Source organism: Manacus vitellinus, unplaced genomic scaffold (assembly GCF_001715985.3).
Source record: "Manacus vitellinus isolate BGI_N305 unplaced genomic scaffold, ASM171598v3 scaffold_43_pilon, whole genome shotgun sequence".
Classification (NCBI taxonomy): domain Eukaryota; kingdom Metazoa; phylum Chordata; class Aves; order Passeriformes; family Pipridae; genus Manacus; species Manacus vitellinus.
In genome coordinates this window covers 5,121,263-5,141,521 of record NW_021940560.1, presented here as the reverse complement: position 1 = coordinate 5,141,521, position 20,259 = coordinate 5,121,263, and the positions used below count along the sequence as shown (strand labels likewise).

At 35.2% G+C, this 20,259-nt stretch overlaps 1 protein-coding gene across 3 annotated transcripts in view; it reads right to left on the bottom strand.

The window, feature by feature from the left end:
• LRP1B (LDL receptor related protein 1B) overlaps positions 1–20,259 on the bottom strand; it is a 246,406-nt gene that overhangs the window by 198,559 nt on the left and 27,588 nt on the right. For all 3 annotated transcript variants that reach the window (XM_029962198.1, XM_029962197.1, XM_029962199.1), the window contains exons 11-15: positions 18,083–18,163; positions 16,645–16,812; positions 14,778–14,960; positions 7,805–8,005; positions 6,229–6,474 (exon numbers count right to left, since the gene is read on the bottom strand). In XM_029962198.1, coding sequence (XP_029818058.1) covers positions 6,229–6,474; positions 7,805–8,005; positions 14,778–14,960; positions 16,645–16,812; positions 18,083–18,163 — 879 coding nt within the window. The remainder of the gene's footprint in view (positions 1–6,228; positions 6,475–7,804; positions 8,006–14,777; positions 14,961–16,644; positions 16,813–18,082; positions 18,164–20,259) is intronic.

Here is a 20,259-nt window from a genome sequence, read left to right as displayed (position 1 = left end):
AAAACAATTCATCTTCTGATAAGGAGTCTTTCAAATACTTTTTCAGTCCCACAAACTTTTCACTTCTCCCTTTGAACATTACCTTTGATCCCAATGATAGATATTAAACATTAAATTCGGAAATATCAAACTCAGCTATTGAACTGTGTTTTGTAGCCCATAATTTGAGCTATAAAAAGTCACAGTCTCAAAATCAAAAGCTGATTTCTCCAAAGTTTGAGAAAATATTAATCTATTAAATTATACATTGTTTCAAATACCAGTTAGTTGAAACACTTTACTAAAATATAGATAATGTACCTTTTCAATATAATATGTACCTTGGTTTTCAATTGAAGTGCTTAAAAAAACCCTCACCTCAAACTAACAAGCAAGAAAATTAACATTTGTACATGCTTATTGATACACTTCATCACAAATCCAGCTACCATTACAGTTCTCCTTCTTTTCTATTCAATTAGTGTTACATGATTTGTGCCAGTGAGTTTAAATCAAATTGCATCAAATTGCATATAAATATCTGTAAACACACTCTGCATAGGTCAAACCATACTATGAAATTGATTATTTTTTTTATTATAGTTCTTACATATTTTAAATTAGGAAAGGTTTTGCAAACAAGTAGCTGTGTTAATAAAACAAAAAAGAAAGACTAAAATTGGATTCTGTAAATTGTTGAATCAACTTGCCATATCCACTTTACTACAGATTTCACAGTAACCCTTTCCTGTGGGGAAGTAATTGGGTTTCTTTCCCCCCAGTTCTTTCTCCTGGGGTAAAACACAAATTATACTGCGAGTCTTGTTTCCCATACAATTAAACCCCCATTTATATAAAATATTATTGGCTGTTTATGGCAATAGGCAGTATTGCATTGTTCTTCTAAAATATTCAAAGAAAAAGTTGCACAAGTTTTACTCTCTACTCTCAAGTAGAGAGATGTGTTAATACTACTTTTTGAAAACATTAACTTCATTATGTTCTTCTCTTGATACCCACTGCACACACAGAATAAATGATGATGTTTTAAGCTAATCAGTTACCTCAGCAGAGCTGCTTCTGCTCTTGCATTACTTGTTCAAATCTGGCTTGAACTTTCCAAATGATCCTCCTGTTTGTGAAAGCAATGAATGACTTCCTGCAAAGTCATTTTCAAAGCTCTGCAGTAGTTAGATAATTTAATAAAGAGCAGGATCACTGACATCAGCAGCTATTTCACAAGTACCAGTTATCTGAACTTGAGAAATACTTTAGTGGCACTTCCCAATTTCTGATCAATTCACAGCTATTATGCAGGTTTTTTTGCAATTCCCATGCATAAGATCACACATCATGATCATGAACAGTGGCTTCTTTTATATTTCTCATTAATTGACACCACAATGGAAAAAAAAAAAAGAAACCTAATAAACATGTGCTATGTTGGATGTTTTTTTTCATTCAAAGCAGAGCTTTTTTTTTTTCATTCAAAGTATAGCTTAAGATAAATAACCTACAGTGAAAATTATCAAAAACACTGATGAAAAGGATTAAAGTTCTATGGGATCTTGACACTTGAAATAAATATGACATAACCCTTCCACTCCCTTCACCTAAGCTTTGTTGACAACAGCCAAGATACTGTACCCTCTCCTGAACACATCTCTTAAAAAAGAATGTCAATCAACTACATAAGTGCAAGGAGAAAAGAGCAAGTGTTTTAAGAGATCTAGAAAGCATGGTCTGCAAGGAAAAAATGAACAACCTGGAACTTCTTAGTCTAAAAAAAAAAAATAAAAAAAAATAGAATAACATGATGACAGGAAGCACATAAAATTCTCCAAAGACATAAAAAGCCTATGAATTGAAAATGGGAAAAATCCTGTTTTCTGTATAAATAACAAGTAGGCCAAGGATTAAAGGCTTAAACTGGACCAGGAAGACACAGAAAGACTAAAGAAACAAAAATCTTAGGAGAGTGAGGAACTGAAACAATTCACTCCAGGGAAACTTGGAGTTTACCAGTGAGGGTGTCTTGAAGGTCTTGGAAAGCAGATAAACAAGAGCAGTATTAAAATCAGCCTTTGATCTTCCTTCCAACCTTATCATTCAATGGTTCTATAAAACGAGCTGTATTTTAGTGAATTAGAATTTTCAGGCTCAATCAAATCGATGTTATTTGAAGTTATACTGCCATCACCCTCTAAAACCAAAATCTGATATTATTTTCCCATTTGATTCCTCTTTTAGAAATTGAAAGTGAATACTTTTTATTCTGCAAGTTGACTAAGAGCTTTTTTGTAAAATCTCAAATCAATGTAATGGTTATTGATTACATTCTTTAAAACTTTAAGGAAAATCCACTGTTAACAATTTATTAGAGAAAAATCATACATTTCTGTACCTTCTTATTTCATAACTGCACCAAAACTTTTTTTTACCATACATATAAGTACAGAAAATATATGAAAAACATAAAGCATAAAACTACATTAACAGTTGTAAGAAAAAATTCTGATAGAAGAAAACTGCCTATACAATACAATCAAAAGAGACTGTATATAAAGAATAATGTTTCACTTTTTCCAACGGTTTAAATTTAAAATTCTGTCTTGAGAAAAATTCTAACTGCAGATAACTGTTTCACTGAAGCTTATTGTAACAGCAAGTGATCTACACTATGATTTTATGACAATCACCTCAAAGGAAAACAATCATTTCATAAGGATTCTGCAAAAACCACTTCATTAAAAGTTGGATATTGCTCAGAGAGGACTGGACTACTCTCTCTCTCACCCTTCCTCCATTTTAGTATTGAAAGCAATCTGGAAACTACAACAAATTTGAATTTCTAACCTGCTAAAACAGACAAAACATACAGATACATCATACAAATATATCTATATATATAGTGATATAACAGAGGTCCCCCAAAGCTTAGAAAACCCAATTCTAAAAGGTTGAAAGTAAACACAAAATTTAAGTATCTTTCAAGAACAGTGGTTTTTTTCTGTATGCTTATATCAACTAAAAGAGCAGGTACAATATAACAGCACAACTTATTTTGAAACGTATTCCAAGAGGAACTAGGGACAAGAGTATGAACACATGTAATTTGTACTGACTTTCTATCTGAATAATGGAGCTCTGCAACATACTCTTATATCAATACAAATTTAAATATAAGCAAAACAATTAGTCTTTGGGAAGTCAGCAATATAACAATGCCAGAACAGCAAACTAGACAAAAATAAGAGATGAAAAGTAAAGAAACCCTGAAGGAGAAGAAAACAACATTAAAAACCCTCAAGAAACAAAGACAACATAAGCAGAAACAAGAGAAAATGGGAAACTAAGAAAGAGTTTGAAAGAGGAATTAAAAAGAAAAGAACTCAATTTTAAGCATTTTAGTTCTATATACTTATTATCCTATAACTCATTATATTTCTCTGGCAATTCATTAGATTGCACTTACAAATACAGTATTTGATTCTGGTATGCAATCAGGAAAACAAAAGTTCAAATCACATACATTACTGCATTTTCAGCATTCATATTCCCATTAAATTGGTGACAGACTCACAGAAAATGTTTTTACAATATTCTGAAAATGTGCTGCATGCTGGCTTTACATGTTATTGCTGTGGACTACTATAATGTTTGCCTGTATATAGGAAAGGGTTATTTTGGAGAGGAAAAAAAAGAAAGAAGTCAAGGGCAATGTAATCATTTTCCTGTGAGTAATTTTTTTCTCCTGGAAAACAGTGCTCTAATATAATACTCCTACTCCTGGTTCAAGGCATTTTAAATCACTATGGCTATTCTAAGAATTCATACCAACTGGAATTATTGAAATAGTAGTTTGGCATTTGGGGGACCGCTTATCTTTGTAAGATCATGATGAACTTTACTTATAATAGTATTATATAAAAGTTTTTTTGCTATTTTAAGTTCATTCAAGATTTCTCGCCTAGAGACATAAATGGTTTGGACATTGTGAGGCTCACAGATTCACAAATGGGACCAAAATTGTTCTCACTTTACTAAAACGCCATTCACACAGTAAAAAATTGAAGTGTCAGAGGATCCTTCCTTCGGAGTACTTCTTGTGCCTTTTGAATTAAATAAACTGAAATTTATTTTATTAGTGACTGTAAAAGCATATGCCATATTCAATATGGAATAATTTTGTTGCAGCTTTGATGCCATTAGCACAAGTCTTTCTAGTTTGTACAGAAAAGTATCATTTTTCTTTATTTCAGCTGACATCTCAGGTCTCAGATCATATATTTAGTATTAAACTCTTTGAGAAAATCTGGTAAATCTATCTGTAACTTCAGATTCTCACCAATACCAGTAAACTTTAAGCAGAAGCATCTCATGGGCTTAAGGAAAACTGAGAAACTTGTAGCCTTACTTTAGCACAAATGAGCTCATTTCACCTTGGGGTTTTTCTTCACCTTAGTTTCCAAATACTGGTCATTTCTACCTGCTTTAATTTAAAGTTTGTTTGAAGTTTTCCTCAAGTGAGTTACTAACTCTGCCTGAAATGCTTTTAGCCCTTTCATGTCTGTAATCCAGTAAGAATGGATTTTTTTGAATTACTGGAAATAGCCATAAAAAACCCAAATCAGTTGGATCAAAAAAATCAGTGAGAATAAGACTAAGATACTGTCATAAAATAACAACTTTGACATGAATAAAACAAATTTCAGATACACAGAACCACATTAATATACCAGTGAAGCCTGATTTGAGGGTCTACTATCAGCTCAGTAAAGTCTGAACATGCAACCCTGATCCCATACCATGGTAGCAACTATTTACACATTACTGTAACAATTATAGAGTCACAAACACTGAACTTGGAGATCATTCTAGAAATTATAACAGCTATTCCAGCCTGATGAATGTAAACCACATTCTTAACAAATTAAATATAAAGCTCAAAGGTAAGACGTGCAATTCATGAGCGTTTGCTAAAAGCTCCTCAAGAGAATATCGATGATATAAAACTAAATTTTAATTATTCATTGTTTTGAAAAGAGAAACATTATTTTTATTACACCCAATAAATATTTTGGCCCTAAGTAAGTTGTTTGCTTTGTTACTACTGTAGCAGAGTTCTAAAATGCCGTGTAAATTAGCCAGAACATCGTCAAAGTGGAAAGATCAGAATTTGTCTTTCTAAAATACAAACCATTATCTTGGTTGCTAATTACTAAATAATTTCAGATGATCTGCAATAAAGAAATTAGGTTTTTATTTCTAACTTGCTGACTCTGAATTTTTTCATGTGAATCACCCGAAGAAATGAAAGGTATGTGGAATAAGAATTTCTTAATCATGATACCAACTGAATTCTGAAATATCCAAATAAGCAATAGACAGTCTGGGAGATGTTTCTATTCAGAATTGATAAGACACTATCAAAAAAGAAAATAATACAGAATAAAAATATCAAAAAAATCCCCAACTGAAATTCTGAAAATCTAGACAGCAAAATCAATACTGTTTTAACTCCCTATGGGGCAGGTAAAGCTGTGATGACAGTTTATATTGCATGTACGTGTCTGTATTTTACACACAGCACTGCACTTGAAAAAGACACCCCTACCAGAGTTTCTAAATCCTGCTTCAGTACCCATCAGTAGCGAACAACCAGGGGAATGCACCCCCCCCTCCTCTCTTTTGGCTCATGTTGGTTTTCATCTCGATTACTGAGCTGAAAAGTGTCTAACTGATGTCAAAAAACAAGTACTAGAATATCTTAGGGGAGAAAAATTGCTGAAATCATGAATGCTAACAGGCAGCACATAACTGCACATTCCAAATTAACCTTCGGAACCCTCAGCTGATACTGATCAATATCATGATGTCACAGATGGATCTGTTTCTTAAAAATATATAGTAAATTCCCCATATTTCATATATATATAGACACACACACATATTTATCTCTCATGCATACTAAATATACATGAAAAAGGTATAAAACTTCCAACAATTTAGGAATTATTTGTTATTAACATTCTCAGAAAATCTTACAAGCAACAACCTAGTATTTCAATACCCCTTTGTCCATCAAGAATAGGGACAGCTTTAAGGAGTCCTTAGATTGCCATCAGCCCCACATTTGGATAATCCAAGCCTATATTTTCATACAGAAAAGTGAAATAACCTCTCAGTAAATTTCCACATCATCTATTAACATCCTGAATATTGAAAATACACTGAATTTCAACTTACCAGTACTAACACAATTTTCTCCATCCTTACTGAGCTTCCAGCCTTCGTAACATGAGCACTTGACAGTGTTTTTATGCTGTTCACACACTTGGCTGCACTTCAGGTGCTTGGTACAGTAATCCATAACCCCACAAGTTTTGTTGTCTATACCAAGACTGAATCCTGCAGGGCAGGAGCACACAATTCTTCCTCCAGGAACCACAGAACATTGATGGCTACATCCACCATTGTTAAGTGAACATTCATCTGAAATAATATGGAGAAAAAAATAAAAATTAAGGGCTACAAGGGCTCTCAGTTATATTGTATATTCTTAAAGTCACCAGGGCAACTAAAACACATAAAAGGCCTCTAAGCAAACCAAATTTTACATTTCTAAACCAGATTTCTATATTTATTTTTAACATTATCTAGTGTGTAAATATTCATCATAGAAAAGATACCATCCAGAAGGACCCTGACAGGCTCGAGAGGTTGGCCTGTGAAAAACATGAAGTTCAACAGGGCCAAGTGCAACAACCTGGGTCAGGGCAGCCCCAAGCACAAACACAGGCTGGGTGGAGAATGGGTTGAGAGCAGCCCTGAGAGGCACATGGGGCTGTTGGTAGATGAGAAGCTTGACAGAACCTGGAAATGTTCTCTTGCACCCCAGAAAGCCAACTGTGCCCTGGGCTGCATCAAATAAAGGGTGATTTCAAGTGAAGGAGATTTTTTTCCCTGAATTCTTGTGAGACCCCACCTGAAGCACTACAAACAGCTCTGGGGCCCCCAACATAAGGAGAACATGGACCTGTTGGAACAAGTCCAGAGGAAGCCGTGAAGACGCTCAGAGAGTTGGAGAACCTCTGCTATGGAGACAGGCTGAGAGTTGGGATTGTTCAGCCTGGAGAAAAGAAGGCTCCAGGGAGACCTTAGAGCACCTTTCAGTATATAAACGGGCTCCAAGAGAGCTAAAGATGGACTTTGGCCAAGGGCCTGGAGTGACAGGACAAGAGGGAACAGTTTCAAAGGGACAGAGGGCAGGGTTAGATTAGATATTAAGAATAAATTCTTGACTGTGAGGGCAGTGAGGCCCTGGTACAGATTGCCAGCAAAGCTGTGGCTGCCCCATCCGTGGAAGTGTTCAAGCCCAGGCTGGATGTGGCTTTGGGCAGGCAACCTGGTCTAGTGGAAGGTGTCCCTGCCCATGGCAAGGGAGTTGGAACTGGATGATTTTTAAAGTGCCTTCTAACCCAAACCATTCTATGATGTGAAATCAAGATACTGTACTTGGAGAGAACTGTAAATGAGCTTAAGTCCTTTCCTGCATACCAATGCCTTTTAAATTGTTTACCTCCAAGAGTATTTTAAGGGGGTTGAAAATGAAAGACTTAACTAAGGAACAAGGTTTTCTCTTATTTGAAGAAAACTGATACGTCAAGCATAAACTCAGTATGATTTTAATGAAACAAAAATCCTCACATAGGCTATGGTGATAAAATTTCAGTAAGATTAACATGGGAACATTTTTTCCAACAGGAAGCATTGAGACAGACAATATCAAGAGTAATCAGAAAAATGTGTCTAAAAGAAGTACCACAAAGATCGCCTTCATCAGATCCATCAGGACAATCTCTTCTCCCATTGCAGAGCTTCTCAGGCTGTAGGCAGATGGAGGTATCATTAGCACAAGGGTATTTTGGTGGTCCACACATATAGCCCTCGCAATTATCCTCATCAGACTGATCCTCACAATCAATATCGCCATCACAAAGCCACGCTTTGCTAATGCATCTCCCTTGGAGAAAAGAGACAATAAACACAGGAAATCAGACTGGAGGCAAACTTTGGTGAAAAAAGCTTCAGTAACAACATATAGATTTTTTTTTTTAATTCTGCTTTTCTATTAATAGCACTTTCCTCTAATGAACAGAAAGAAACAAACTTATATTCTGAAGCATCATCTGCAACACTGTCGACAGACTAATTTTCCAGACACCACCAATCTTAGTTATTTCTATGCTGAACAGAACTGCATACAGGCAGGACACATACTCATATTCTGTTAAATATATCAAATTATACTGATATGTTTAATTTTTTTTTTTAATTTCTGCTTTTCTTCATGTTTTTTCCAACAGTCCTCCATGTGAGCAAATTTTCAACGTAAGAGTTTCCACTAGCAAGGGTTTGAGAAGCAAAAATCCTTCTAGGAAGTATACACAACACATTCCCAGATTATATCAGACAAATTATCAGCTTTTAGAGAAAATAACTACAGAGGAGGAAATTTCTTACATGATTTCAGTTTTGTCAAACCAGTGCTCAGATCAGTGCCTTCATTTCTCAAAAGCAGAAAAAGATTTCCACCTTTGTGCTGACCATCAATGTTTAGAGATGAAATAGTTTCTTGATTAAAAAAGGGGTTTTAATCTTTAAAAAAATTAATACAGGTATTAAATTAGAATCAACAAAGCCAGGGATTTTAATAGGTGAAAAGGAGCCAAGATTGGGAACGCTGCCACTTACAGGTGTGTGTGTACTCCTGTCCCAAGCTGGTTTTCAACTCTGAGGCATAAACTTGCTACTTGCTAAATACAACCAGGAGGGACTAATTGTAAATTTTGACAACACCTACACTGAACAAAAGTGTCACATACTTTATTTTCCACTTAACAAAGAGAGAACAGATAGAACCATCGGTTACGAAGCTGATCTTGGACAATTTTTTATTTTTTTTTTTTTGGTCTATAAGCTATTCACTTAGACAAAATCAAGTTGTAATGGGAAAGAAGGTCCTGGAAATGTTTGGATCCACTCAGAGCAATGCTGGTGGATGCCCAGGGGCTCACTGGCAATGCCTGAGACTGATAACTTCAAACCTGCACAGTGTGAACCCACATGACTTTCTGTCCAGCCTTCCCAGTTCAGCAGCATTCTTCCCAGTAGGAAACTGAGACTGATTATGACTTGGAGGGGGGAAAGCAAGTGAGTGAGAGTGTAAAATAATCAGATAGGGTAAAACTAGCATGGTTAGAGATTCTGTGCTCTCTCCACACAACATAGCAACTGTCCCCAGCTCCGCTGTCTGCTGGGATACAGAATCAGATTTCAATTTCTTTGGAAGGAAACGCTTAAGATTAGTGCAGTGCTTTTCCCTTGATTGTGTAGGGTGCTGATGTTCTCACAATGTCAATGGGATAAAAGACAGGGAAAGAAGAATGAAAAAATAAGTTTCTGCAGCACTCACAAGGCAAATGTGAGACTCTTTGCACTTCTGGTGAAGAAAAGCAAGAAAAACTTCAGGACCATACTACACTGAGTGTGGTTTCAAACAACAAAACATTGTTTTACCAGTGCAAAATCACCTGTAAAATGTAAACAGGGAGGGGTGTCAATTAGAATGAAAAGCTTCCATTATTTCTATAGTGGCCAAAGTCCCAAATATGCTATACTGAACAGACAGAATTGCACAAACACAAGGAATCAAAATTGCATGCATGTTATGTATGCAGTTTATCATTACCTGCAATCACAAATGTTTCAAAAAATTATCCCTATTTTTTATCTTGAATGATCATTGATTTTTATATAATATTATAAAACAGCAGTAGAATGAAAGCTAATGGAAAATACCAACATCAACTAAACTAACCAGAACCCAAAATAAATCAAAGTTGCTTCCAGTAGAGCTCCTAATCTGTTATTTTAATCTTTTATACATTCAAATGTTTACAGGGCAAAACAGTTTTCCTGCCTCTCTCATACCTTAGTGAAGATATGTTTTATAATGAAAGATTCATCTTTCATCATGATATATATGACAGGTTCTTAAGTAGAATATACTTTCAAAGAATTAATCTTTGCCAAAATCCTAAAGAGATGGACTTAATGAAATATTACGACTGTCTTGAAATCATTACTTAAAATTCATCGAAGTATTTTTGCTTTATTGCCCCTTAGGGAAACTCATATTTCTGGTTTCCAGGAACCTTTTTAGTTAAATTCCATCATAAATTAATTGCCTCAATGGAAATATCTGTTTTTTTCCATTGCTCTTTTCTGTAACACTGAAGAAATACGTGTAACACAGCGAAACAGAAGGCCTGAAGCAACAAGTATGTGGGAAAGCCTGATCCAAATGCTTCTCCAACTTTTTTTATTTCCTACAAATATTAGCAAATACAACAGAATTAACTGTTTTTATACCATTCAGTGCTTGTTGGGATACCGAGCCCACGAGGTTTTTGGATTGATTACAATTTCAACCTTAGGAAAACTATTTTGATGGAGCATTAATTGCATTCAGTTTCCTCTTATAGGTAATTCTTGCTGCCTAAAGCTGTGATGTCTTTCTAACCTGCAGAATGGACTCAATCTTGTTCCCATCGAAATGAAAGAATGTTCCAATGTGACATATTAAATAAAATGTTGTGATGGTCAATGATCTTGTTCATAGAACACCTCTGTGACTTAGACTGAACCACATTATTTCAAGAACATGGACATTTCTTGTGTTTAAAGCTTTTAGTAGAAATTAGATCTTTACAAAAGCCTCCTGTATGAGACAGGACAAAAAAAAAAAGGACCTAAAGAAGATATTTGTTACCACAGAAAACAATGAACTGAGGATAAAAATACAGGATTGGAACAACATACATAATTTTCTAGTTTACTTGCTGTAGTTGTTTCTTTTTATTCACATTTATAAAGTCAACTGAATCCACCCCTTCAGTCAGAAATTTCATCAGTCTGAAAGATCATTATGTCAAAAAGGTTATCAAAGTAGTTGTACAAGAGGTAAAGCTCTAAAGATCTGAAAGTATGAGAGGAGACAGGGAAGGCAAGAAACAAGTGGAAGGAACACTGGCAAACCCACCTTATGACTGATACCCTTTCCACCCACCCTTTGAGTTCCTCCATGCATCCCATTGTTACATTCTTATTAAATCTTCCCCTCTTTCAAAATTCCTCCCATTCTGTAACTCCACAGTAGCTCTTTCCTCCTCATAAACCCTCAGAGAATCTGTAGGGCAGCCCTACCAATTTCTTCATCATTTTTCTGGACAACCTTTCCTTCCCAGCCTTCCTCAGTACCAGTTTCTCTCCACTCTCCTCTACTTGTCACATACCCACACCTGGATTCTCACACTGCCCCATCCAGAGGGTACCAGTGCTCTCTTCTTCCAGTATCCCCGTGATGGTCACCTATTGACTTTATTTCCTCTGTGCACATTCCTTAATTTCCATTCCAAAGGAATCCTACTTCTTCCCTCATCTTTATTTCACCCTCTGATATATTATTAAACTGTGAGGAAAAAAAGTATAAAATAATAGCCCACAGGGTAGCATTAAAATGGTAAGATACAAAATTAACTGCTGCTTGAAAAATTGTAAAGAACTGTATGACAAATATACACTAAAGTTCAGATCTACTGCTTACTAAACTGAAGTATTCATGGCTCTTTTGCATTTGCCTTCAAAGAAGTACTTTATTATGATCATCAGAGTAATTAGATGACTTTTTAAGTAAGATTGCAGAGATTCAGCTCTTGCTCTAGTACTACTAACTGAAAAGTAGGGAGATGGAATAAAAAGGACAGATTTATGTAGTACATAAAACTCAGCTGAAGTACATGCCTGCAATAATTTTCAGAATTAGAATTTAAAATAGAAAGTTGAGTCTTATTCTAATTTAAATTAATCTAGTCTAATTTAAAAGAAGTCTAATCTAATTTAAAACCAGAAAATAATTGGCTAGAAGCAGCCCAACAGTAGTCAATCCTAATCAGGTAGCTATTGCATTTCATATCCTACTGCTACACAACCTCTAGTATAGTTTTCATCACACATCACCACAAACAACCATGTGATGCTCTTAAAAAAATTAGAAAAGCAATTCTGAAATCTGGAAACTCAAGTAACCTGAAGCAATTTTGGCTGACTTTGGATACTACAGCTCAAGAACTGTCCAGGTTGAAAGTTCCAGCAGGACCAACAAAATACTAAAGGTTTAAAAATATAAAACAAAAATAGAAGACATGCAAGGGGAAAGATAAAAGTGTCTGTTTATTCAACAAATAATGTGGTTAAAGAGAAATACAACAGAGGTCTTTTGATATTCAAACAGTCAGATAATTTATTAGGAAAAAAAGTTGAGACCACTACTACTCTAAGCAGAAAAAAAAAAAAATCACATTTTTTGCTTAGTGCTGACTAATGCTGTATTTGTAACATGGCACTCACACATGTGGCACTGTGACAGAATAACCAGAGCCAACAAAAACTACAGTAAGGAAAGACCCTGCGCCTCCAGGTATGGAAAAGAATAAAATGAAAAAGAAATAACCAAAAGTGGGCAGTAACATCTCACTGTTATTGTTCTCACCAACTGTCATTTCTCTTCAGAAGTACTGAGTGTTTCAGCTCCACACACACACACGTTCCTACCCAGACCCATCACGTGCTGTATTAGGAATCCTGATGCCACCACCTAGCAATCTATAAGGGGAAAATTAGCCAATACCACCTCATCTGTACAATTCTCATAAATGTGGAAGCCAGGTAGCATTATTTCTTTAGAAGAATCCACAGAGAAAATTGCATTTCTCCTCAAACATGACTATTTCTCATAAACCCATTATTGCTCCTTTGTCCTACCACAAGGAATTAAACTGAAAAGTAGCTAAACAAAAAACTGCCTTTGCTGTTTTCTGTTACAGTGCACTGCCAACAAGCCTCCTCCAGAGCAGCAGTTCTGCTCCTTCCAGGACTGATGGAAGGAAAATTGTGAAAGAAAAAAATTATGGATGAAACTGTCACAGCTGATACCTAAAGTGGTGTATTTCCACAAAACTAACAAGCATAACTCCATTTTCTTCTAAATCAAAGCCATAAACCCTTGAATTTAACCCAAATGTTTGATGAAAATATTTTTTATTTTTTTTTTTGCTGCATTTCTATGTGGCAGCCAGAGATGTCATCCTTCATCCTGTTAAAAAACATGTTGCTCTCCTTACACATGACTGCAAACTTAGAGGAGTGTACAGTGAGGTAATGTAGTTTGGAAGTGAAACTGTGGACTTTAAAAAGTTGTTCTAGTTCTTTATGTTGCAAAGATAACTCATTCAAAGGGTTATGCTGAAATTAAATATTTGTTATTTCCTTTTATTACTGTAGCTGTACTTGGGAAAATTTCAGCTTACCACCAGAATGGGTTTTTCACTCTCTGTATCTAAAATCATTCAGGTCAAGCAAGAAACCAAAGTTCAGCCTAGGAAGTAAGTTTTTCCAAAAGGTAGTCAAGACTAATAACTAAAATCTACACTTCATCTTGTATTCCACACTGCCTCTAACCTTGTTCTTTGCTTTCTATTAACTAAAGTAGTAACGTAGTAACATCTCATTAGTTTTCCAAATGCAACTGCTGAAAATAAGCCTCATCTATTGAGATTTCACCTTTCTTCTCTCTCATAATTCAGCTTTAGTCACTTGGGTTGGTATTACCTTTTCCCCATCTAAGCACTAGGAAAAAGCATCAGCAAGAAGTGGATTTCCTGGGTCAGGGTTTCCATCAGTCTATTTCAGGAAACAAGCCATTCTATTAGAAGGCAATAATCCATTTTTACTTATGGAAACTATTTAATTTAACAACTGCCTAATCTACAGATCTTCATGGAACTGGTGAGAACACAAAAGGAAATGTTTTATTTAGACAAAATTCAGTATTCCATGTTTTTTTATCAGGACATTATGATTTCTATAACTTTAAAATTCAAACAGTAGCAAACTGCTTTTACACAGCTCACTTAATTAGTCTGCCACTTTTATCATGCTTAGCTATAACACAGGCATTAGAATGGGTTCTCCTTTCCTGTAATAATTACAGTCGCCTAATAAAAATAATATTAGTACTTATTATAATCTGAATTAAATTTGGTTTTGAAAGTTATATTAGCCTTAATATCCCATTAAGCTTTGAAAGAAATTACAAAAATATTAATACAATATTGACGTATATTAATTTCTTCTTTAAATGGACTTTTCCTTAAAAAAAATTCCATCTAAACATTTTTTGGCCAAATATCCTCATGTAATTATTGTCACGCTCTTTTCACATCTTTTAATGAAGTATACTTAGGGAAAAATTATTTTAAACATTCTCAAAGAATATATTTTTCTTCCAGTGCTGCAGTTCTAATTCTTCAAAGTCTTCTAGCTAATTACTTTATACCACTTTATTCAACTTACTTCTAAGGCCAAAGACAGAAAATAGAAGAAAATACCTGGACTTTGGAGTACTATTAAATGCTACATTTAAATATTTGGTTTGATGTACTATCATAAAGAGTAATTTCAGCTTTGAGTAAGCTCAGAACTCATCCATTTTGTATTGTAAATCAGAAAACAGGTTAGGGGATGTATTTTCCTGGTATGAGCACAATAAGCAACCTCACCTCAGAAGTATTAATCATTAAAAGCACTAGTCAAACAGTAGGTATGTGATCAAACAACACACACACATACACACACTGAGCAAATGAAAGTAAAACATATCTGCAAGCACATACCTGTACTCTGGCAAGAGAACTTTGTTTTTTCATCACACAGTCGGATAGTTCCATTACAGCCCTTTTCATCACTCCCATCTTCACAGTCCTTTTCTCCATCACAGCGCCACAACTCAGGGACACAGTTCCCATCAGGACTGCACTGAAATTCCCTCCCATTGCACCTTCCAGGAGAGGGAGTTTCTTAGAAAAATAAGAATTACATTGAAGAATTTTGCTCATGTGATTTTTTTATTTTTTCCCATTCCAAGTCTACATTGACTTAGAATCCAGCTTCCTAACAAAAGCCAAAATCAGAGTCCCCAGGTATAACACTAAAAACTCACTATTCCATCCTAACTCATCACTCCAACACAAGCTTCAGAAAAGCTCTTTCTTATCCCGCTCACGCCCTTCACTCCTCTCCTCTACTACAGGCTTAAGGAAAATACCAATTTTTAGTTCTTTTTTTTCGCAGAGGTCAGACAGGAATGAGTTTGGAGATGCAAAGATGACCAAGGTCGAGTGAGCTTTCCTGGTGCTTCACACGCTCTGCCTTTCATTCTCAAGCTACATTCCCTCCTCCTCCCTCAGTCTCTTTTATCCAACAAAGCCCATCTCCTAGTTCACAAAACACGAAAGGTCACACTTGCGCTCTAACAAGGCCCCAACACCTGCCTGGTTTGTGTTATCACAGCACTGGCAAAACAGTTGCAGCCACTCCAAATTCCACAGCAGGGAACTTGAGTTCAACGCAGCTATGGAACCACTGTTGGCTGCTTCAAAGCATAATTACCATGTGAGTTTAATTATTCACCACATACATAATTCTCTAAGTATTTTCTAGATTATGGCCTTTTCAATCTTATCCTTGCTTTCCTTTTCCCAAACTATTACCACTGTATTTCTATTATTAAATAACATACTAACAACAATAACATGCACTTTACAGTAATGACATACTTATACATTCCTGTTTGTACCAATAAGCACTATTTGAATAAATTCTTGTAGCACTGTTTGCAAATATACATTTTATAGTATTTAAGGTTGCCTTGGATTTTTTTTTAACTAGTTTACATTCTTGCATTCTATTGTAAAAGCTTTAAGCTTCAAGATGGACATGAACAAGGGTATAAGTGGGTTACTCAGTTCCAGATTAATTAAAATAAAAGTAATTTTTGTAAGTGTATAAAAATTAAGGACCTCAGTCATGATGCATTCTGCTAATTCATCTATTTGTATGAGGTTTGCAACTAGATTTAGAATATAAACTCATAAAAAGGGACCAATAACACTGTATACAATTACTTTGTTGTGGAAAAATCATTATGAAAAATATATGAAAGATATTCCTTCATTCTGGTTTGATTATTATTTATTCTTTGTTACAAATGTCCTTCCCTTCTCTGCCCACCCAAATAAATACAATATATAGCATTTAAATAGGCTGTAGTTTGTTAAAATGCTTTGATTAAAAAAAAAAAAAATCCTTACAAACTCAAAAACTTGGATCACACAAAAATGAGAGTATGCATGAAAAAATACACAGAAAATATCAGTAACTACTTAAGGAATGCTTCTTACTGTCTCTTCACCTAGACAGCATGCATCTCTGTAATAAGACAAACCTCACAAATAGCATTATTCAGTAAACTATAAAATTTATCTCAGTGTAATACCCATTTTGCTTTCAAATGCATTCTTCTTCTATGATACACTTCTGTGTTATATTGCACTTGACATGTTTCCCATCCCAACCTCTACTGAGGTTAAAAGCATCATCTCTTTTTCCACTGACTGAAGACATGTCTTCGGTATTTCTAACAAAGTATTCTCTGTGTTTCTAAGTATTAAAATGCGGGAAGAAAAAAAAAATAAATCTGACCTTCCTTGCTGCAGTTTGTTTTGGTTTCATCACTGAAATCTCCACAGTCATTGTCACCATCACAAGCCCAGTGCCCCGGGATACATCGACCATTATGACACCTGAACTGGTCAGCAGAACAGGAGTGAATGCAGCCCAGCTCATCACTTCCATCACCACAGTCATCATCTGCAAATATTAATATTTTAAAATACAAAAAAAATCTGAATAAAAGATGTGAGGAGGGAAAAATATTTCCAAAGAGGAGGAAAAAAAAAGTGTAGTATAAATACAGTAAATACAGTAATATGCTTACTGCCCATAGGCACATGGTGAAATTATTTCTAATGCAAATAACACCTTAAATCTTATTTACCAACAGCACTCAACTCTGTCACTTTGGATCATCTAACCCTTTACAGCTGTTCAGCCACAGGCACCAGCAAGCATAAGAAGGCTGTAGATTTTCTTAATTTCTTTAGTTGTGTGTAACTACACAGACTTGCAGACACACTGGGTTCACTTTACTCTCTTAAGACAGTTAATCACAGACAAAAAGAGCTTTATATAAACCAAAATGAAACCCTGATGGCAGAATTTCTTTTCAATAGTATTAAACCTGTTGTTTCCATGTATTTGCAACAGTGCAAGGTTGCATGAAATAATAACAAGCGTGGAATGAAGTTTCTTTTTACTCTAATGTTGTAGTCATTACAACAACCTAAAGGCAATTTCTGTAATTTGATTGTGGTCATGAAGGGAGTAAAAAGATAAATATGTTAGATAAACTCTAAAGGGTCTCCTTGCACAGAATTTCAGTCAGCACAGAGTGATAATTTGGCGAATTTGTCCATTTACAGCTACGAATTCCTGCTGGACTCATAAAATTAAAGTAACATTAAATGCTTTGATGGATGAAGAACCAACCCAATGTTATTAGGACTGGCATGACATCACTGCCACACCAACAGTTCTAAGATTCATTTGAACAGCTGCCATTCAAATATGTACTTCTTTTAGACAAAAAAACCCAAATACATTGTAAAGTCTTCCTGTCCTTCATTCTCGTGGGATCCTAGTTCTTTAATTGAACTTGTCCACAAACAATAAAAAAAACCAGATATATTGGTCACTGGAACTATTTTGTTTTCTAAAAGCAGAGGATACTTTCATAAGCAATAGCTTGACATGTTTTTTTTTAATAATGAAGTAACATACTTGATTCTACATAATATACTGTCTGTAACTATTACCACATCCAATGTTTCATTCCTTATATGAAGTTTCAATACTGCTGCTTTCTAGGTCAGGTCAGTAATTTAAAAATGGTTTATTTATTCTCTGACCACTTACAAGTCAAACTGGCAATATCAGACTCAGAAAAGAAGTGTGTGCATCAAAGCAATATTTATGTAATATCCATCATATTCATTTCACATATGGAGCACTTGATACTTGCCTGAATCACAGAGCCATTTGCTGCTAATGCATCTTCCATTTCTGCATATAAACTGAGTTAGTGGCTCACATGTTGGGAATTCTGTGAAAGTGTTCAAAAAGAAATAAAAACTATTTAATGTATATCCTCTTCAGTAATGTTCTTCCACCCTCCTATGCGCATAAGTCACAAAAGTGTGCTGTATCAAACATCAGCTACTTAATCTGGAGAGGAAAAAAGGGTGAGACATCAAAAAGAGAGGGTAAAAAAAGCTTTAAAACAGTAACTACTAGTCCAAACTCCATCCTTCCTCCACACAGGCGACTAAAATGCATTATTTTGTGCCATATAACATGGTCCTACATTCCCATCAGACCAGGGCTGGTTTTGCTACTAAACATGATAATATTTATGAATAATTATAGCTTGATATGAACAACTGATATGAACCATATTCTATGTGTTTATTTATATAAAAGAGTTCTCCAATTGCAATAGCACTGCCAGTAAAAGACAGAAAATGGAAGGCTCTAAAATGAGAAGGTTAAGCAAAAGTAAAGAAAGTTACTCTACATTGGTATAATAAAATCCAAAATTAAAGCATCAGTATTTACAAGCAGTTCCTCCAAGCACTCCAGTAAAGTAGTAGAAATCTGAAACAAAGTAATTAATAAAGAATAATCTATATTACACAGATATTTGTTTTTATAATTGTCTAATATGCCTCTGCATAGAATTACTCAAATATAGTCTGAATTTTTTCCAGAGTTCTTTTTCTTCTAAAACCCATGACATAGCCAGATATGTGCATTCATACCATCAACCTGTTCAACAGTTTGGAAAATACAAGATCTAGTTTACAAAACCTGGCAATTCAAAGAAAACAATCTAAAAGTCTCAGTTGAGTCCTCACTGCTACTTATGTGGCCTAATTCTCAAAAAAACCCCAAAGTACTGATGAGATTTTTTAAATCTTTAAAAAATGTCATTAAATGTAAAAGTTCCTGAGGACAAGAAATGAAATTGCTTGTCTTAAAAAGCCTTGGTTTAAAAAGAGTCACACAAGAGAGCACTAAGCCAAAGCAGATGCATCAAACAGCAAATTTAGAGATCCCCAAGAACTTCACTGGACGTGATTATCCTGCTTCAAAACAGAAAAGGGTGGGAAAAAAGCTAATATTGATGGCAACACTCCTAGAAAACTAGGAAGTTTTGGAGTTTGCCTTGGGGTTTTTTGTGATTTTTGTTCATTTTGTTTTGCTTCGTTGGTTGTTTTGTATGGGGGTTGTTTGGTTTTTTGTTATATAAAAAAAAACCCACCTTTTTTCTTGGGGAACACATTACAGTGACAACAAAAATCTCTTCTGAGACAAATAATGGAAATTATGGAAATGTTCAACTGCAATAGTACTTAGCTACAATACATGCCTTATGTGCTTCAAGCAAAGCTGAAAGCAATTTTTAATTTTGATTTTTAGCTGTTCAATAATTTTTCCAGAAATTTAACTAATATTTTAAATGTATTTTTTCCCTTTCCCACACATTAATGCCTCCATGACTTCATTTGCATGTTCATCTGTCTACCCAAGACCTGTAAAAAGGGACAGAAGCTAACTAAAATGACTTATGCTTATCCTCACCAACATCATCATCCCTCTCATGATTTCCAGCCCCCCACAGCCTTTCCAAGGATGTTTTACAGCCCTTCCAGTGTTTGCTTCTCATGGAGCCAGCCTCCACCATCATCCACAGCTCCTCCTCACATCCTGGAGGACACAACACTTCCCCTCATTGTCCCTATGGTCTCTCTACCACCTTTCTTTCCTATTTCCCAGCAGAGATGCACATCCTGTAGCTGATTCATATCCTGCCCTACCCTGGCTGTCCTGAAGAGAGAGAAAGCAAGAATGGTGCTTCTTGAGCTCACAGTGAAGTCTCTCCACAGTGGAGACACAGATCTCATTTTTCTCTGCTATCCTTGTGCATGCAAGAATTTTAAAATGTTTCAAAGAAGAAAATATATGGCACTAAACAGAAAGCTAAATAAATGCTATTAGTGATCAAAATATAAGGCAGAACGAAAAGTATTTGACATATTTCCACAACCACAGTGCTCGAGGATAAAGAAACAAGATTCTAAACCATGAAACATATGTAAAGTTTGGCTAAACAGAGAAACAGCTGGCAAAATAAATCCT